We start from the raw sequence: 22,025 nt of genomic DNA, 5'->3' as shown, positions 1-22,025 counted from the left end.
TCACTGACAGATGCTGCTTTCCTACCACAGCGTTTCATGTAGATGTGCTCAATGGTGGACAGGGCTTTAACCTGTGATGTACTGGGCTGAATCCACTACCTTTTGTAGGAATTTTCCGTTCAAAGGCGTTGATGTTTCCATACCCGGCTGTGATGCAGCCAGTCAATACACTCTCCACTACACGTCCGTAGAAGTTTATCAAAGGTTTTGATGACAGGCCAAATCTCCGAGGACTCTGAAGGAAGTGGAGGCACTGTGTGCTTTCTTCGCAAATGCATACTCGTTGTGTGAAAAATTTGCCCTTCAAATCGCCTTTAAACCTATTCCCTCTCACCTTAAGGCTGTGGTCTCATGTTTTAGTTACATCTCTTATGGTAAAGAAACACTGGCTATCTACCCTATCCATGCCTCTCATAGTTTTATACCCCTTTATCATTTCACCCCTTAGCCCCTCCTGCTCCAGCGAAAACAAACACAGCCTATTCTATCTCTCCTGGGAACTCAAGTCATCCAATTCAGGGGGTTCTTGTGTGAAACCTAGACGGTGAATGGAAGGAAGAGATTTATCAGCATATCCACAGTATCTATAATTTCAAAGCAGATTAGATACAGAGTATTGCTTGCTGTTTCCTATTTGTTTTATTGTTTGCCGAGTATTTCTAGCAGCTTTTAGCCAACAGATGTTGTAAATTGGTGATCCAGATTCAGGGTCGTGACATGGCCATTACTTTAGATAACTTAACTGAAATTCTGAAGGGAAGGCTGGGGAGTTCATTGATGCTTAGTACTTGTCAAATAAATGACTTCATTTTTTTCTCTTGACTTTGTGTACTTATTTAGTTCCACTGTGTACTTAATCTTTAACTTCTGCAAGGCAAAACTGAAGTAATTTAAGAGCTCAGAATGATAGGAGTCAGGGAGCGCTCACCATGTAGGATGATTCACCCACAGCCGGTGATAGACAGTTGATAGTACAGTGGATTCTGGTTAATTGGGACACAGCCAGACCAGTACATTTTGGCCCAATTAAGCAGCTGCCCCAATTAACCATAGTTGCTCAAAATAGTCAAATAGTTATTAAAATAGTTAAATAGGTATAAAAAAGACAAACTACTGTTTAACTGAGTAACAAATTATGTATTGAAATGAAGTACAGAACAATTTAGAGTACCAGCAATACTATAAAACTGAGCGTTATTTCCGAATCGTTATAGACAGAGGGTTTCACCAGGAGTATGCCGCTGTGATTTTTTATTTACACCTTGTGCAGATGGTTGTTCGTCGTATCTGTCAATGACAGGAGAGCTGTGCGGCAGAGTTCTTTAAAGTGGAGAAGCCATTACACCAGGGCAGTTCCACTCTCTTGGACTCGGAAGTCTGAGCCAGTGTACAAGTATTTGACACGACCTGGGGATTTCCTTAGTTGTGATGGATGACCATGAATTCTGTGCCTTTCCATGCCCTTCGCTCTCCCCAAAGCGGTGCCGAGTCTTCCTGTTGATCCCATCTGCCCTCTCGGCTGCAGCTGACACAGAGTGCTAGTTCAGGCATGTCCCTGTCTCACTGGCTTCCCCTTGCCTCATTTAGCTTGTCTGCTGAAGGGCTGCACTGGGGTGTAGCTGCTGTTGCATGCAAACAGCTACTTGGACTCACAGGTCTGAGCTGTGCATCTGCTGGGGAGCAGATATGAGTGAACTGCCCCAGCGTGGACACTACAAGCCCCTTCACCAAAGGTGCTACCCCTCCCTGGACTGATAATAGGTTGTCTTCATACAATGCGTTTGATGTTTGCATCTGCAAAATCTTCATTTTCATTGTAACATTCAGTATGATTGTTAATACCTTCAAATTACTCATAGTTCCTAACTTATTGAAGTAGTGAAATCGTTCCATTTTCACTCTTGTCTGTTTCTGGCATCTCCAAGGCAGAATGCATAAAACCAGTGCTTGTTTCCACTAACTATCAGTGACAGAAATCACTGTTTTTTGATCAGAAACACGTGCAACTGATGCTATTTAAAACTGGTCTGGTTTAAGCATGGTGTAATGTCTAACAGCCAAAACAAATGCACATGACTGACGCTAGTTAGAAACTGGCAATAGTCTTCTGCCCCAATTAAGTGGCATAGTGTCACAAATAAACTTAGGGAATCCTGGCTATTTTCTCAATTACCGTAGATTCTGGATTATAAGCCACTACTTTTTCCCCACGCTTTGAACAGCTTTGAACACTGCGGCCTTTACTACGGTGCGGCTAATGCATGGTTTTTTTTCATGCCGCCAAAAACATTTTGCCTCGTAACAGTAGACCAATAAAATTGATGAGTAGTTCACAGAGGTCCAATGAAATTGTACGATAAATCAAGCGCACTTTCACAATTAAATTATTGTAAATCAGTCATTTGTACTCACCCTCATCAACATGGAAAACACTCGAAGAAAAGCATTTTGCTGCCTTTATGGCAGTTATTTAGTTTATAATATTTTCGCTTAGTAATTCATTTGTTAGTATTTTCTAGTTAAAGTTAGAAGTGTTTTAAGTATATTTGTTTTCTGTACTACATCCCGGGATGCTATGATGTCACATCCGGTTTCGCCGCGTCTTGTGGGGAAAATACCAGTTTGCGATAAACAGAAAGGAGGGGGCGAGCGCATTAGACCCGCGCGATGATGCAGCTTTTAAGTTAAAGGCGATCAATAACTTTTCCTGGTAGGCTGCAGTATATATTTTTTTACCAGTCATTAGGAGATATTGGAATGTTGTTCGTGCACTGTTCAGTAAAAAAGTATACGCAACGTAATTTGTGTGTTACCGATACGTATGTATATTTAAAAGTAGCCGTGTTACAGGCATGGTTCGAAAAAAAGCATTTGCAATATGTATTTGTTTATGTTACCATACGGATTTAATTAAAAGTTAAAAAATCCTCACGTGTAATATCTTTCTGTGTAAATATCTCATATTACAACGTGGGACACCTGCGGCTTAAAATCCGGTGCGGCTTGTACAAGTACAAAATTGATTTTCTTTCTAAAATTAGAGCCTGCGGCTTTTAATCAGGTGCGCTCTGTAGTACGGAATCTACGGTAGTTTTTTTTTCCTTTAAGAGTTGTTCCAAATAAGTGGCTGCCCCAATAGCTGATGGCTCATTTAATTGGAATTCAGTGTATTACCATACCACCAAACTAAAAAAACTACTTTCCCCAAGCAGTAAAGCTGATCAACACCTCCACCCACTAACTCCACCACCACTTTATTATTTCTTGTCAATCACTTTATATGCAGCCTAGTGTCATACAATCAATGTATATTATGTATTTATATTTATTGTGTTTTTACTACTGTTATGTTCATTATCTTACTGTGTTTATTTTTGTGTTGCATCAAATCCAAAGTAACAATTATTTCATACTCCTTACACTTGTTTACAGGAAATTACCTTAAACAATCTTGAACCTTGAATCGTGACTAAACAAATCTCACTGATAACCTGTTTCCAAAATCATTGTAGGGTGGTTGGGGCATTCGATCTGAAATGGTAGGCTGACTGCAGTAACCAGATTCATAATGATTAGCAAGAATATCAAGCAGCAATAAAGGAAGATTTTCTTAACAGAAATGTGGCAGAAGCAGCTTTAGTCGCAACTTTTAGAAGGAACTGGATAAACATATGAGAAGAAATCAGCTGCAGGGCAATGAACAAAAAATAAGGGTTAATTGAATTTAACTTCAGTTAGTTCTGGGATAAGAACAAGACTGACCAGATTTGCATTTATACCACATTCCTAGCTGTTCTGAACTTGTGCTGCTGCATTGCATTTTGCCCTGATTGAGGAATTCCCACTTTGCTGCTAGGAGGTAGCTCCAGGTTATAGAGCCAGTGATGATGAAGGACTTTTGATATATTTCCAAGTCAGGTTGGTGTGCTACATGGATGGGAACTAGTGTTAGTGATGTTCCCTTAGGGAAGGGCATCACATCCCTTTAAAGTCTTGGTGGTAGAAGTCATATGTTCAGAAGCTGAAAATAAGGACTCCAGAACTATATAACCTTGAGACCCTACATCCCCATTGATCAGTTATTTTCGTGTGTGCTGCTTTCTTCAATCCAGAATGTTACAGAGCAGAAATTGATCAGTCACACTTGTTTTACAATGGGAGAATGGCCTATGCAAAGTACCTATGCTGGCACTGATGTTCATGAGGATCAGGTTTAATTTGCCTTTAATTTGGAAATTAGAGAGCTTTTGTCTATTACACAAACAGCATCGCAAATTGGACCCTCATCACCAGGGCAATTACCGAGCCAGGGTATTGTGGTTCTGTGCCCCAAGATCTTGTCGGCTATGAATCAATACATTGTAGAATTTTACTGGTGTGATTCTGCATCCTGAAAAACTGGAAATCCTGTCACTACCCAAAGGCATGTAACCACTGAGACTGACACACCTAGGTACAAGTCAGCTCTGTCAGATCTGGCCTCAACCAAGAAATTGCCACAGCATCCTGTGGCAAAGGATTTTTCAAACCTGAAAGTGTGTTTGTTTTTGATGTCTGAAATTGATTTAGGCCTCAACATTCTTGGGAGTCCCAGTTTACTCCATCTTCTTAAAACGAGTTGCCATTTATCTCGTCAGGCAAAATAGTTTGTGGACCAGGAAGAGCACTCGAGTGTCCATGGCTGCAGACTTGAGGTACTAGGACTTGACATCTGCTACAGTCATTTGGTCTGTGGGGTCAGTAGTAAGACCTAGAACCCAGTGCCAGGTCCAGATCTGCAGAATCCAACCAGTGCTGTCAAATTCCCATCCAGTGCAGACCTCAGGACCCACTTGATGCAAGGCCTGGGGCTCACCCGATGGCGGGCATCGATCAGGAGCTCATTTGCAGCTGGGACCGGAGATCTGTCTGGGCCTAAGACTCGGACCCAGGAAAGGTAATACTCAAAGCTCAGAAGCTTATAGGGCTTGGCAGAGCCCAGTCTTTCTGGAGCTACTTACGAGAGAACCCCTTAGAACTTAAACCCTGTGAGATAATCCCTTGAGACAATACCCCGTAAAACTATATCCCACGGCACTGTAGATGTGAGATTCTGTAAATACAGGATTTCATCTGTTCTGATTATTCTATTTGAAACCATGCCCTATAAGGGCCAAATGACTCCATTGGGTGGACTTATTTAACTTCATCCATACAGCAATGATGCAGGACTTGCTCAGGGCAATACATTTTAACTGCCTCTGTTCTCTGTTCTTTAGCATCTGTTCCCCGGGTTCTGATTTCCAGAAAGAAACATAGAAACATAGAAAATAGGTGCAGGAGTAGGCCATTCGGCCCTTTGAGCCTGCACCACCATTCAGTATGATCATGGCTGATCATCCAACTCAGAACCCTGAACCTGCTTTCTCTCCATACCCCCTGATCCCTTTAGCCACAAGGGCCATACCTAACTTCCTCTTAAATACAGCCAATGAACCGGCCTCAACTGTTTCCTGTGGCAGAGAATTCCACAGATTCACCACTCCCAGTGTGAAGAAGTTTCTCCTCATCTTGGTCCTAAACTTCCCCTTTATCTTCCCCTTTATCCTTAAACTGTGACCCCTCGTTCTGGACTTCCCCAACATTGGGAACAATCCTCCTGCATCTAGCCTGTCCAATCCCTTTAGAATTTTATACATTTCAATAAGATCCCCCCTCAATCTTCTAAATTCCAGTGAGAATAAGCCTAGTCGATCCAGTCTTTCTTCATATGAAAGTCCTGCCATCGCAGGAATCAATCTGGTGAACCTTCTTTGTACTCCCTCTATGGGAAGAATGTCTTTCCTCAGATTAGGGGACCAAAACTGCACACAATACTCTAGGTGCTATCTCATCAAGGCCTTGTACAACTGCAGTAGAACCTCCCTGCTCCTATACTCGAATCCTCTTGCTATGAATGCCAACATACCATTCGCCTTTTTCACCGCCTGCTGTACCTGCATGCCCACTTTCAATGACTGGTGTACAATGACACCCAGGTCTCGTTGCACCCCCCCTTTTCCTAATCGGCCACCATTCAGATAATAATCTGTTTTCCTGTTCTTGCCACCGAAGTGGATAACCTCACATTTATCCACATTAAATTGCATCTGCCATGAATTTGCCCATTCACCTAACCTATCCATCCTCTTAGCATCCTCCAAAGAAGTAGCATCCAAACAAGTAGCCCCTTATATGAGAAAATGCAATACAAATCCCATATCACATATCTAGTTTTATTTTTGACATGTATTTTCCATGCACCGCAGAGTTCCAACACAATGTGAAAGTATTGATCATTTTGAGAAGAAGAGAAATCAGACTTCACTGCATGTGAGGCAAAGGAGAATCTAGGCAAGGTAACACAGAGGTGTAATCTGATTATCAAGGTATTACAAACATCCTTGGTAGCACAGTGCAGACCAGGATTTGAAGCCTATTTCCAGCAACCACATATCTTGCAATTGAACTACTGTTGAGCCAAAAAAAGAGAGCAAGGTATTTTACTTGAATTTTATCAGACAATTACAAATACTGGACAAATTTTTTGATCAAGCCAACAGAAACTTGGCCAAAGGGGTAGAATTTTAAGCATTGATTTAAAGAAGGGCATCCTCTCGCAGGGTGCTCTACGTGGCAAATTAAGAAGATCCCTGTAGGATCCAAGGAAAAATGATATGTTGAGTTAAAAGTTTGTCCCTCGAGTAGAAAATTCTGTTTTCTCAGTGAGATTCTTCTCCATTTAGTTGTGTGAAACATCTGTAATTTCATGTTTCAGCATATTGCTCATCCTACCGTTGCTATCAAGGTAGTGGATCAGCTGTGTTTCAATAGGGGCCTGCCCAGCTCAGTATCAGCCATACACCAAATGAGGCTGAACCTGTAATACAGCACCAGAGCACACACTAGATGAAGCTAAATAGATAAAGCCTGCAACCAATAGATAGGATAATGGATGAATCTGCAGTTCTTCCAAATCTTGTCATGAGATGATCTGGAAAATTGAACAACTAATAAGAGAAGCAGCAATAAGAGCACCACCCACCCCCAGTCTACCACGTGAGTACTAAAGATGAAGCCAAAGTATTTGCAAATATATTCTTCCAGAAATGCTCAACAGATGATCAACTCTTCAACAAAGCCAGTCTTCAGCCACATTAATTCACCCTACAATATCAGTGGCTAAGAGCACCAGGTACAACAAAGACTGTGGGACCCAGCAAAGATCTGGGTTGTTATAGTTGGAGTTGCACTCCAGAAACTGACCACACCTCTGTGATTACATTGTCAGCATCTATCTCACATTGCAGACAAGCGCCCTGTTCACAAAAAACCAGGCAAATCTGTTCTGACTCCACACCACACAGTCAGCTTTCAATCATAGGTAAGGTAATGAAAGGTGTCATAAGCAGTGAAATTAAGCACCTACATGCCAATAACATGCTCACCAATGCATAGTTTGGGTTTCTCCAGGGCCACTTGGCCTCACATCTTATCATATTCTTGGTTCAAATATGAACTACAGAGGTGAATTGCAGAAGTGAGGTGAGGATGAATGTCTTTGGCATCAAGTCTGAAGTTGACTAACTGGTCATGAGTGCATTGTAGAAAAACTATAACCAATGAGAGTCAAGGAGAAAACATTCCAGTGACTGGTGCTCTACCTCACATTGAGGAAGCACTTGTAGGAGGTCAGCCATTCCAGCCACAGTCCATCACTGCTGGTGTCCCAGAGAGCATGATGTTCAATTACACTTGCTAATCCTCATCAATGGAAACAGTCCACCCCTGCTTGCAGTAAGATGTAGGCAACATTCAAGTATGTGCTTTTAAGTCCCACGTAATGTTTTCATCACAGAGGTGGTGCATACTAATCTTGCCCAGTGTGGGAGCCTTTCCTTGGCAGTCAGTACACTTACTATTGCCAAGTACCCATTATCAACATCCTCGGGATTACCATTGACCAGAACGTTAACTTTACCGGCCACAGAAATATCCTGGCTGCAAGATTGCCTCCGACGTTGGGTATCCTGAAGTGATTAACTCACCTCCTGACACTGCAGAGTTGTAGAGTCAAGAAACCCGGGTAGATAGGGAGGAGTGAGGCAATTGAGGCATTTGTCACTCTCAATTTTAGATACATCATCATATTTATTGTTGTGTAAAATAACTAGCATGATTTTAAGGAAAATAACACAATATTTCAAAATAAAGGAAGACAACCATCGAAGTCCTCTGACTCATATTTATCACACCAACAACAATTAGATGATCTCATCCTTGTTTCTTTTCAGTTTGTGGAAGCTTGCTGTGTATAAAGTTGCTGCTACATCGTCTACACTGCCAATGTAAGTCCTTTATAAGATTATACAAGGTAGCGAAAACTGCTATATAAATGCAAGACTTCTTTCTGCCACTCTGCAGACCTAAAAGATAAAGTATCATGTGAGCAAGGGGCTCAAGCAATCTAATTTGCTTCATTCTGCTTCTTTGTGTAATCCTGAATGCAAGATTGGAAATAGACCATGGTGTTATTCTGTGGCATAAACAAAATGATGTAGCATTTTGGAATAAAATATCCCAGAGCAATACTAAAGGCACTAGTGACAGTTAGGAAAGTCTGTATGAACGAAGTGTACCTCTCCTGATTGGGGGTGACCATTGATGTCATGAACAGGATGTAATATACAAAGCAGATCATCATACTGAAGGCGATGAACTTAGCCTCATTGTAGTTTTTTGGAAGGTCTCTTCCCATGTAAGCAAAGAGAAAACACGCTACGGTGAGAAAGACAGTGTAAAGTAAACTGAGAGAGAAGGCAACGATATTACCAGTGTCGCAGTCTAGGACAATTGCTCCCTCGATGATGTAGCCGTGAGGTCTGGGTGGGTCTGTGATTAGCCACACGGTAGAAATGATGATTTGGATGAGAGTGCTTAAGAAGATGAATATGTACTGCCCATTATACTTAACCCAATATTCATGGGCCTTAGGCAGCTTGGTGGCCATCTTGAATATGCAGACAATTTGGAAAGACCTGACTAAAATACAGGACAGGCAGATGGTGAAGTTCACCGTGAAGAATGGCTGTCTTATTTGGCAGAAAACTTTGCTTGGTTTATCAATGTAGAAAAACACACAGGAAAAGCTACAAATCATTGATGTAAGCATGAGAAAACACATTCTACCACCAGCAGACCTGACAACTGGAGTATTGTAATTCAGTATAAAGATGATTGCTATGATAATAGTCAATACAAGCCCACCGTTTGTCAAAACTAATAGGAATATCGAGAAGGCGCTTTGCCATTCCAGATACTTCAAATCCCGTTCCAGGCAGCGATGGCTCTTTGGAGATGACCATTGGTGCCAGGGACAATCCACACAACAGTAGGGATCTGCAAAAAAAAAAAAGTTAAATGCAATTAAACCACAAGGAGAGCAAAAATAGCATATTAAAGAAACTGGACTGTGCAAGTTGGATATGACAAAGAACTTACGATGAATAGTGTGTTAATTAAGTTAAGTGTTATTAATGATGGGGAATTCAGGAGCTTCCATTTCAGTCCCTAATTATCAATAACTGTCTTACCCAGGGCAGGTACTTCATGAGTAGATACAAAGCTCCCTTTATATCACTCCATCATACACTGGCAAGTACAATATTAATTAGTTACGGTATAAAGTAAAGCTCTTCTTCCACCAAGCAATTCTATTGCAAGTACAACCCGATCTAAATACCAAGTGAAGCAACCTCTATACTTTTTCAGCATACACTAAGGGAGGTCCATCAGAGTTTAAAAATTGAGGAAATCTCTGCTATTTTTTTTAATCAAAGACTCCTGATGTTGATATAGCATGGATTAGATATGAAATCTCTCTCTACACTGTCCCATGATACACTCCAAGGATTAGCATAGGTTAGGTACAGGATAAAGCTCCATCTACCCTGCCCATTATGCACATCCAGGATACAGATATCATAAGTTAGCACCAAGAAAGAGGAGCAGGAGAACCATATAAGGCTTGATCCTGCTCCACCATTTCAGAAGACCATGGCCGAACTCTAATTTGCCATGGAACATATTCAGATCCCCTAGGATCAGGAATTTCAATGGGTTAAAATAAAACACTCTCCTGGTTCTCTAAGCTTGGAGTTATGTCCCTTAGATAGATAGATAGATAGATAGATAGATAGATAGATAGATAGATAGATAGATAGATAGATAGATAGATAGATAGATAGATAGATACTTTATTCATCCCCATGGGGAAATTCAACATTTTTTTCCCATGTCCCATACACTTGTTTTAGCAAAACTAATTACATACAATACTTAACTCAGTAAAAATATGATATGCATCTAAATCACTCTCTCAAAAAGCATTAATAATAGCTTTTAAAAAGTTCTTAAGTAGTTTACTTAGATACATTAAATACAATCAACCCCGGCACTTTAACATATCTTACTCCTGGCGGTTGAATTGTAAAGCCTAATGGCATTGGGGAGTATTGACCTCTTCATCCTGTCTGAGGAACATTGCATCGATAGCAACCTGTCGCTGAAACTGCTTCTCTGTCTCTGGATGGTGCTATGTAGAGGATGTTCAGGGTTTTCCATAATTGACCGTAGCCTACTCAGCGCCCTTCGCTCAGCTACCGATGTTATACTCTCCAGTACTTTGCCCACGACAGAGCCTGCCTTCCTTACCAGCTTATTAAGACGTGAGGCGTCCCTCTTCTTAATGCTGCCTCCCCAACACGCCACCACAAAGAAGAGGGCGCTCTCCACAACTGACCTATAGAACATCTTCAGCATCTCACTACAGACATGTAGTTCTAAACTCCCCAGTCTTCATAGGATCTACACTACCTAGATCTCAGACACTATTAGCATGTGAGATCTCTTTTCATCTGAACTCAGAGAATCTAATTTATTGAATTCTATCATGGGAATCAGTCTAGGGAGCCTTCGTTTGACAACCTCTAGAAGATAGGTCACTAGGTGTCAAGATATGGGGTAGAAATTGGATTGCACTAGAATATGTACACTGAGATTGCAGTACATAATTGCAAGGGATGCTGTAATCATTTGAAGCTAGCTCAAGTTGTTTGTTTTCTAAATAAAAGATAGTCATTGCCCGAAGACACCAGTGGAATTTTAAGGTTGGAGGAAGCCATGGCAGAGTGTGGACAAGAACAGGAACCCTGGTTTTACGATGTTCTGCTCCAATCACAGATGAGATGGAGACAAGGAGAAATATCTTCTACATGTATGGGTTCAAGATGCTTTTTAGGTTCAAATTGAAATAGAATTGAAAGGGAATCAAAACATTATGTAGATTCATTAAATAGAAATTCCTTTGCTTCAATAATGTTGATTCTGACTAATAATTTTATGCATTACCAACTGCTCCAATCAGAATAATAATAAATTTAAACTCTGTTCCTAGTATCGACTTTAGATTAATTTGCTAATTATTCCCTATTTAGCCCCATCCTTTTTGGAACAGTAGAATTATATTCGTTAATTTTCATTCAAAACAGATCAAATAGAATTTGAGGAATTCTGAAGAATTAATTCAAGGTGCCTTTGCATTCACCTTCATGTACAGAGCATGATTTTTCCAGATTTTTATGTTAATGTTAATTTCTTCAAGTTCGTCACTCTCATTAGTTTAGAGTTTAGATGAAAAGACATCCTGAATTTCCCACACTTTCTAGTAGGAAGTGTCCTTGAATGTCTTCACGTATGTATATAATACACTTAGTATACTTTAATACACTCAATATACCTTTAGCGTTTCCATGTTCCTCATTAAATGTTCTTTTGTTCCTACTCTCTGAGGGGGTCCAGGTTTATTTGTGGCATTTCCTTTCTATTTAGGTTTCTGACTAGCTTATTATTGTGTTCTGTTTTCTTTCATTTTCAAAATGCTTCCACTTCTAACCAATCTTTTAATAACATTGTTCATCCCTTTCTTTAAATTGAATACATTAATGATATTTCATTAATATGACAATAACAATGAGTAATATAATAATGATAATAATTAGTAATATCTATATAATTGGTATCATCCCAAAGGCATTACACAATAGCATTAAACATTTCAGGCTGTTCATGGTGTTCACAAATATTCACAGTGTCTTCAACCAGCCAATCAGATCACAATGTCTAATCAGTATCCACTTGGACCCTGGAGGAGTATAAAAACAAGCATTCTGAGGAGACAACATCCTCATCTATGCACTGTTGAAGGCTTCTTGATTGGAGCCGGAATATCTGCAAACATCTTGCCAAATTCGGAGAGCAACCGGACTTCCACAACGAGGGCTCCCCTGCAATATCTACGTAAATCTTCAGAAAGCCACAATACTAAACAACACCAGAACAATAAATAAACTCTTCTCAGTCTTCCTGCCAGGTACAGGTATCGACTATAACGGACGTTTCGATGACAAACTCCACCATCTTCTTCAGGGATGGTGCCTGGGCATGTCTAGCCTGCTGGTATTTAGACAGGCCCAGGCATCTTCCCTGAAGAAGATGGTGGAGTTTGTCATAGAAACATAGAAAACCTACAGCACAATACAGGCCGTTCGGCCAACAAAGTTGTGTCAAACATGTCCCTACCTCAGAAATTACTAGGTTTACCCATAGCCCTCTATTTTACTAAGCTCCATGTACCTATCCAAAAGTCTTTTAAAAGACCCTATCACATCCACCTCCACCACCGTTGCCGGCAGCCCATTCCACGCACTCACCACTCTCTGAGTAGAAAACTTGCCCCTGACATCTCCTCTGTACCTACTCCCCAGCACCTTAAACCAGTGTCCTCTTGTGGCAACCATTTCAGCCCTGGGAAAAAGCCTCTGACTATCCACACGATCAATGCCTCTCATCATCTTGTACACCTCTCTCAGGTTACCTCTCATCCTCCTTCGCTCCAAGGAGAAAAGGCCGAGTTCACTCAACCTATTCTCATAAGGCATGCTCGCCAATCCAGGCAACATCCTCGTAAATCTCCTCTGCACCCTTTCTATGGCTTCCACATCCTTCCTGTAGTAAGGCGACCAGAACTGAGCACAGTACTCCAAGTGGGGTCTGACCAGGGTCCTATATAGCTGCATCATTATCTCTCGGCTCCTAAATTCAATTCCACAATTGATGAAGGCCAATACACCATACACCATTGTCATGAAAACATTGGTTACAATCAGGAGGTGATGAAGGGCCTCGGTGTAAGCATCTTTTCCATGGATGCTGCCTGGGCTGCTGAGTTATTCCAGGTGTGTGTGTGTGTGTGTGTGTGTGTGTGTGTGTGTGTGTGTGTGTGTGTGTGTGTGTGTGTGTGTGTGTGTGTGTGTGTGTGTGTGTGTGTGTGTGTGTGTGTGTGTGTGTGTGTGTGTGTGTGTGTGCTGTGACTGCTCTGTCATCAGATGAGCATGTAGGCCTTCACTGAAGGTGGTCACTATACTCGGTGTTCGCCATGGCTGCCCACAAAATACTTGAAAAATCAGTCAGTCCTGTGCCAGATCTCATATTTCCATATGTTCCTGGCCAACAAGATGGTTTGCAAACTCCCAACTGAGAGTGTGTTTGTATTTTTATGCAGCCATTTTGGGGACTTAATAAGCCACATGTCCACTGCTAAACAATGGAACATAAACCGTAATATAGGCTTTGCAATTACTAAGGAGTTATCTTTAACTTTCAGCTCATGTAACGAAGCTGAAAGGGTGGTAATCTCTGGACTGCTGCCTGTGCCATGCAGCAGTGAGGGTAAGAATAGGATGATTTGGCAGAAGAATGCGTGGCTGCAGGGTTTTGGATTTCTGGGTCATTGGGATCTTTCCTGGGGAAGATACGAAAAGGATGGGTTACACCTGCATCTGAGCCGGAACCAGTATCCCCGCAGGTAGGTTTGCTAGATCTGTTGGGGAGGGTTTAAACTAATGCGGTAGAGGGATGGGAACGGGAGTGCTAGGGCTGAGGATGGGGAGTTGGTCTACAAGTAGATACAGCGTGTAGCGAGACTGTGACAAAAGACAGGCAGATGATAAGGCAAATTGCAGTCAGTGGGATGAGGTGAAATGTAACATGGGGGCAAAACCGAGAAGGTTGATGAATACAGGACTAAAGGCGTTACGTTCGAATGCACGTAGCATACGGAATAAGGTAGATGACCTTGTAGCACAGTTAGAGATTGGCTGGTACGATGTTACGGGCACTTCTGAGTCGCGGCTGAAAGGAGATCATAGTTGGGAGCTTAATATCCAAGGATACACACTGTGTTGAAAGGACAGGCAGGTAGACAGAGGGAGTGGGGTGGCTCTATTGGTTAAAAAAATGAAATCAAATCCTTAGAAAGAGGTGACATATCATCAGAAGATGTAGAGTCCTTGGGGGTAGAATTAAGAAACTGCAAGAGTGAAATGATCCTGATGGGAGTTATATATAAAGAGTAAAGTGTATATAAAGAGTAAAAGAAAGGTGAGAGTGGATATTGGACTGCTGGAAAATTACACTGGAGAGGTAGTAACGGGTGACAAAGAAATGGCAGACGAACTTAGTAAGTATTTTGTGTCCACCTTCACTGTGGAAGAAACTAGTAGAATGCCACAATTTTGCGAGTGTCAGGGGACAGAAGTGAGTGTGGTTGCTATTACTGAGGAGAAGGTGCTTGGGAAGCTGAAAGGTCTGAAGGTAAATAAATTAGGTGGACTACACGCCAGGGTTCTGAAAAAGGTAGCTGAAGAGATTGTGGAGGGATCAGTAATGATCTTTCAAGAATCATTAGATCCTGGAATGGTTCCGGAGGACTGGAAAATTGCACCTGCAACACTAGCGGGCTCAACACCTTTGACCACTGCTACACTACCGTCAAGTGTGTCTCCACTCTTTAAAAGGGGAGGGAGGCAGAAGAAAGGAAATTATAGGCTAGTTAGTCTGTCTTTGATGGTTGGGAAGATGTTGCAGTCCATTATTAAGGACGAGGTTTCAGGGTACTTGGAGGCACATGATGAAGTAGGGCCAAGTTTGTACGGTTTCCTTAAGGAAAATCTTGCATGACAAATCAGCTGGAATTCATTAAGGAACTAACAAGCAGGAGAGACTAAGGAGAGTCAGGAGGTATTGTGTACTTGGATTTTCAGAAGGCCTTTGAAAAGATGCTACACATGAGGCTGCTTAACAGGAGAAGAGCCCATGGTATTACAGAAAAGGTACTGGCATTGATAGAAGATTGGCTGACTGGCAGGAGGCAAAGGGTGGGAATAAATGGGGCCCTCTCCGATTGGCCGAGTGACTAGTGGTGTCCCACAGGTATCAGTGTTCAGACCGCTTCTTTCACATTTTACCACATTTCAGTGACTTTGACGATGGAATTCATGGCTTTGTGACCAAGTTTGAAGATGATACGACGATAGGTGGAGAGGCAGATAGTGTTGAGGAAGCAGCTGTTATGATTTGTAACTCCAATGCATAAAACTAATTGAAAGAAAACTTGGAGCCAGGGATGCGCGTCTTAGTTTTGTTTTTACTTTAAACAAGACGCGCACGTTGTGGTGAACTACATGTACCTGTCTGGACACGCCCCCCTGCTGACTGTTCCTGTGGCTCCTCCCACTGACCGTGGCTCCTCCCACAGACCCCAGTATGTGGTGAACTACATATACCTGTCTGGACACGCCCCTCTGCTGTCTGCTCCTGTGGCTCCTCCCACAGACCCCTGTATAAAGGCGATTGGAGGCATATTGATGGTGCATCACACGTATGATGTGGTGGCACGATGAAGTATGCTATTCAGATACATTTCCATATAACTTGTAATGAATTATTTAAACAAAAAAGAATGCTTAATCAAATAATATATTTACAAGATTACTCAATATTAAATAACCAACCCTCCTCCCTGCTTAGCTATAAACTCCAACTCAATATAGAATGCAGGTGAGCCTTGTGGTTGTGAAACAATCTCAGTTCTGGGCCTTCTCCATGGTGGTTGTAGGAGCTGACTCTGGGACTGCAAAAAGTTGTTCTGACAGTCTGAACACCTTTCTTCTCTAACAATTGACTCTGCTCTCCTCATAGTTTGACGCGTCGTCTCCAGACGACATCAGGCACAACTTCCACTGTGCAGGAGAGTACTCCAGTTACCCCTGTGGTCCCTCACTGGGACTGCTTGTCCGGGAGTGAAACATAAACCTCCTTGTCTGAGGAGCCCTCAATTTGACTCAGCTGTTTCACCTGCGATTAGGTTTGAGGAAATCCGAGTGTGAACAGTAGGGGTGACCCAGGAGCAGCATAGCCGGGGAGTTGCTGGTCGTGGAGCATGTTGTATTGCAGAGTGCAAGGAGGAAATTGGTGAGCTTCTGATTCAGTGTTGGTGTAGTGTGTCCTGATGACAAACCTTTCCACCAAGCCATTTGCAGCAGTGTGCTATGGTGCAGATGTAATAATGCATGTCTTATCCCATTCAGTTTTAGGAATGACGGAAACTTTTTGGCAACAAACTCTGGTCCATTGTCACAGATTCAGTTTTCTGGAACACCAGTCCTTGAGAAGAGGGTTCTCAACACCTTAACAAAGTGGCAGGCTGTAGTGCAGGTCATTGGGAACACTTCAGGCCTCTCTGTAGCTGCATCCACTTCTACCAAGAAATTTGTGCCCATGAATGGCCTGGCAAAGTCCACATCAATCCTCTGCCAGGGCATTGCAGGCCATTCCTGGGATGGAGAGGCACTGCTCTTGGCATCTTCTGGATGTGTTGGCATCCCGAACTGGGCATGGCAAGCTGCCCGGTTTGCTCGTCTGTCCCAGGTCACCAGGTGGAGCTTTGAGCCAACACTTTCGTTTTCATCACACCAAGATGAGCAGCATGTAGAACACCTCAGCTCTCAGCCTGGATAGTACAACAGTACTCAATCCTCACGTAAGGCAAACCCCTTCAAGGGCGAGTTCATCCCAGTGCTGGTAAAAATGGAGGAGCTGGTATTTCTGCTGCACATTCCAGCCATTTTGAGTGGAGCGTGGTCTTTTCTAGTTTTCTTTTAGATTACCTCTGTTATAAAAGGGAGACTTTTGATCTGCATTAGGTTAAAAACATCAAAAGGAATGTCCTCTTTCATAAATTTTTCAGGTATTTCCTTTTCCAAGGGCAAATGGCACAATTCATCAACATTGCTATGATTAATTGAATTTGATCTTGTCCTCCAAGAAGCAGAGCCCATCTCTGCATTTGTGCTGCTGCTGTTAGTGGCAAGATATATTTACAAGATTGCTCAAATATTAAATACACAGCGTTCCTTCTCTAGATTGAAAATGGACACTATTGGTTGATGGTCAGTAATGAGGTTAATCTGTCTCCCATACTACTTGAAACGTTTTACACCCCAAACCAGACTCAAGGCCTCTCTGACAACCTGTGTGTAATTTCTCTTTGCAGCAGTGATGCAAGGGCTGAGTGTTCACTTCTATCATTCATGGCATGTGACATGACTGCTCCTATACCACAAGGCGAGGAGTCACGGGCAAGCTTCACTGGACAATGTGGATCATTATGCGTGAGTACACTGTGAGTCACCATTTCCTTTACCTTCCGGAAAGCCACCTCACACTGCTTTGACAATTGTCATTCCTTCCCGATCTGAAGTAATGAGTTCAAGGGGTGGAGCACAGTAGCCAGGTTGGGAAGGAACCTGTTACAGTGATTGACAAATCATACATAAAAAGACAACATAACAAGACAGTACTGGGCAAACCTGCAGCAACTGAACCATAGCTTTTTGCCAAAATGAAGATGTAGATGCTACTCCAAAAATAAGCCTATTATAATGATAATGTCTTGTATGAGTGATTATGATGTTGACTCTTCTTCCATCTCCATCTCTAGATAGGTCTCAGCGAAGTCCACTTTGCATAAGTTTTCCCCCAAGAAAGGTCTGCAAAGATGTCCTCTATCCTGGGCAGAGGATATTGATCTACTTTCAGTATCGGGTTGATGGTGACCTTCAGATTCCAGATCCTGACGGGCACATTCTTCTTGGCTACTGGGACATTGGCATTGCCCATTGGCTCCACTCAATCTTAGAAAGAATTCTTTCCGCCTCCATGCCATCTAGCTCACTGGCTGTTTTATCTTGGTTAGTATAAGGAACCGGATGGGCTTTGTTAAACTTGGGTGTGGCATTTTTATTTAACACTGTTTTATCCTTGACGTGTTTGAGTTTTCCAGTGTCATCCTTGAACACTGCTGAGGCATCGTCCAGTAGCTTTCATATGTATCAGTTCAGGTTGACTCAATTGCAGAGGATGTGGATGGATCTTGTCACTACTGTTATGTTCTGTAACTCCAAAACATAAAACTAATTGAAAGGAAATATGGTGCTGGTTATTTGTGACTTTTTACTTTCAGTGAGGCATGCACGTATGCCGTGGTGACGTGATGATGTATGCCATTCACATACTTCTACATATAACCCATAATGAAATACTTAAATGAACAAGAAAAGTTAATCAAACAATGTATTTACAATATTACTCAGATATTACTGAAATATTAAATACACCAGGGCAGCAAGTCCACAGAAGGACTTAGACAAATTGGGAGAATGGGCAAAGAAGTGGCAGATGGACTAGAGTGTAGGGAAGTGTATGGTAAGACACTTTGATTGAAGGAATAAAGGCATAGACTATTTTCTAATTGGGGAGACATTTCAAAAATCAGAGGTGCAAAGCAACTTGGGAGATTCACGCAGGATTCCCTAAAGGATTTACCAAGTACCTATGCTCCATCTACCAGAAGAAGCTGGACCTCTCTGTGGCCACCCATTCAATTCCACTTTTCCTTTCCCATTCCGACGTGTCAGTCCATGGCTTTCTCTACTACTGCAATGAGGCCTCACTCAGCTTGGAGGAGCAACACCTTATATTCCACCTGCGTAGCCTCCAACCTGAGGGCATGAACGTCGATTTCTCAAACTTCCAGTAATTGCCCCCACGTTCATCTTTCCCCGTTCCTATTTCTCGCTCTCACCTTATCTCTTTACTTGCTCATCACCTCCCTCTGGTACTCTCCCCCTTCCCTTTCTTCCATTGTCTTCTAACCTCTCCTGTCTTATTCCTCCTCCTCCAGCCCTTTATCTCTTTCACCAATCAACTTCTCAGCTCTTAGCTTCACCCCTCCCAGTTTCACGTATCACCTATCAGCTACCACCTTGTACTGCTTCCTACCTACCCCACCTGCTTACTCTGACTTCTCCCCCCTTCCTTTCCAGTCCTGATGAAGGGTCCTGGCCTGAAACGTCAACAGTCCTCCAGCATTTTGTGTGTTGCTTTGGATTTCCAGCATCTGCAGATTTTCACCTGTTTGGGTTACCCTAAAGGATAACCTGCAGGTTAAGTTGGTGGTGCCAAAGACAAATTCACTGTTAGCATTTATTTTGAGAAGACTAGAATATAAAAGCAAGGATGTAATGCTGAGGCTTTCTGAGACAATGGTCAGACCACCCTTGTTTTGTGAGCAGTTTCAGGCTCCTTATCTAAGAAAAGCTGCGATAGCATTGGAGAGGGTCAAGGAATGAAAGGATTAACGTATGAGGAATGTCTGATGGCTCTGGGCCAGTATTCACTGCAGCTTAGAAGAATGAGGAGGGATCTCATTGAAACCTATTGAATATTGAAAAGCCTAGGTAGTGAGGAGGTGGGGAGGATGTTTCCTCTAGTGGGGGAGCATAGGACAAGAGTGCACAGCCTCAAAATAGAGGGACATCCATTTAGAACTGAGATGAGGACAAATTTCTTTAGCCAGAGAGCAGTGAATCTGTGGAATTCATTGCCACAGGGAGTCTGGAGGCCAAGTCATTAGGAGCATTTAAAGCAGAGGTTGATAAGTCTTGCTTAGTCAGGACATCAAAGGTTATGGAGAAAAGCCAGGAGAACGGGATTGAGAGTTAACTGCCAAAGCAGATCGTTTGGCTGAATGGCCTAATTCTGCTCCTATGCCTTATGGTCTCATCCAGTTTCAGAATGTGAAGGAATCTCCTGCCAAACAGTTCTAAAACGCATTTCTCTCGGATTGCATTCCAGAGATATTTTTGTAACAATTTTTGCAAGTTTGGTGATGAATTGTTTTGACCCCAATTTAATATCTAACATCTCCCCTTGCCCCCTCTCCTCATATGCTGAGTTATTAAGGCAGGGCTTCTCCAGAAAGAAAAGGAATTCTCACTGAATAAAGACCCCAGGCTTCTTTGGGTGACTGGTCCAATTAGATAAGAGTGGAAAGGCAATATATTTTTAACATATTTTCTCGTTAGATGTTTGGAACTGCAGATAGTGTGATACATCAAAATCCAATGAGATAAAAATAAATAATAATCTGAGGGATATTGGGTGCTTACTTACCACTTTGATTTAGGTATGTTCCAGAGGGGCAATCTTCACAGCTGAAGCAGCAAGGAAAAATCCCTCTTGGGACCTTCTTCTGTCCTAGATCACAGTTTGCTGAACAATTAGAAAATGGGATCTGTTGGAAGAAGAACGCAAGATCTCATTGTAAGCTTTGCAAGGGGACCTACCGGTAGTTAATATCCTTAGGGATGAATTATACTGTGGGGTGTGGTGGGAAGGGCTGGGAAAGATGGATTAAGTGTTACGTTCGATTTTTGTAACTCAGCAGAACAACTGTTTGGAAAATAAGGCAAAAACTTTGTTGTTTTTGTGGAATTTCCACGTATCTCCGCAAAAACAATTCGGAAATTCACTCGCAACAGATTCCTCCCCTCAGCTTCTTGTTTTAGTGTGATGGTATTATTTACTGAGTGCTGGGAATCCCCTGGCATTCCCTCATACCGATAGTTTTCATTATCCAATCTAAAAATAACCGTGAACTCTGAGCTACTTCCCACTGCAAACATGAACGAGTTGTTGCCTAGAATTTGAGTGGCAATGATTTGATGCATCTAGGTGCCATGCGCGGTGGGCAACTAAAACATTGTTGGGTGCTCACATTGCAAAATTCAGAAATGTGTTTTGTCCAAGTCTTCATGTGTTACCGATTTGACCTTACTCATGGAACAATTTTTCAGGTAACTCCAGATGCCGATTGTAATTCGATTTGCAAGGGATAGAGGCTTGAGAAGGGGCTAAGGCTGGCAAATGATAGAAGAACAATCAGCAGTGCAAGAGTCAGTTAGGGTTTCGGGTGAAGAGTGAAAGAGGAGAAAGAGGGAAGAGAGATTAGATGAGGAAGGGACAGAGCAAAAGTCAGTGTGCGAGGCTGGGGTGAAGAGAGGAAATGGTAGGACATGGGGTGAAGATAAGTCAGCCAGTAGTGTAATGGCATTCGCACTGGGCTTTGAGGCAAGTGGTCCTGGGTTCGAATCCGGTCAGCACCTTACACACTTTACATCCGTGCTGGGTTGAGCATCGAGCTAGCAACTCAGTCTTGTAAAAAAACAAATGCTAAAGAAATGGCAAGGTTTCCACCTGTTGCACCACAAGGCATGGTGAGGAACATCATGGGGTGAAGTTAAGCTGTGTGGGGTGGCATGTTACTCCAGCGAAACACTTTACAGTGCCCCCAATCAGAAGATCAGGATTTAATTCCCACTGTTGTCTGTAAAGAGCTTGTGTGTTCTCCCCACGACTGTGTGGGTTTCTTCTGGGTGCTCCGGTTCCCTCCCACATTCCAAAGCTGGACAGGATTAGTGAGCTGTGGGATTGCTATGTTGGCACTGGAAGCGTAGCAACACTTGCGAGCTGTCCCCAGCACATCCTCGGAATGTATTGGTCATTAATGGAAACAACGCATTTCACAGTGTTATATATGTGACAGGTAAAGCTGATCTTTTATCTTGCGATGTGGGATGCGACCAGCAACGGCTGTGGTTGGGCTGCCAAGGTGGACCATCGTATTGGTAAGAATATTACTCAAGATGGGCCAAGCTGAATTGTGTTCCCAGCACCAGACTCCTCAGCCTGAGTTTTGTTCAGATAGG

General features: G+C 42.4%; 1 protein-coding gene across 1 annotated transcript in view; it reads right to left on the bottom strand.

Moving 5' to 3' along the window:
* Positions 1-8,149: 8,149 nt before the first annotated feature.
* Positions 8,150-22,025, bottom strand: part of tas1r1 (taste receptor, type 1, member 1) — a 29,533-nt gene continuing 15,657 nt past the window's right edge. Inside the window, exons 5-6 of the mRNA XM_073032494.1 lie at positions 20,431-20,551; positions 8,150-9,417 (exon numbers count right to left, since the gene is read on the bottom strand). Coding sequence (XP_072888595.1) covers positions 8,486-9,417; positions 20,431-20,551 — 1,053 coding nt within the window. The 3' untranslated portion in view covers positions 8,150-8,485. The remainder of the gene's footprint in view (positions 9,418-20,430; positions 20,552-22,025) is intronic.

Source organism: Hemitrygon akajei, chromosome 29 (assembly GCF_048418815.1).
Source record: "Hemitrygon akajei chromosome 29, sHemAka1.3, whole genome shotgun sequence".
NCBI classification, from domain to species: Eukaryota; Metazoa; Chordata; class Chondrichthyes; order Myliobatiformes; family Dasyatidae; genus Hemitrygon; species Hemitrygon akajei.
The sequence above is the reverse complement of the archived record's forward strand: the minus strand, read 5'-3'. Positions and strand labels throughout refer to the sequence as shown.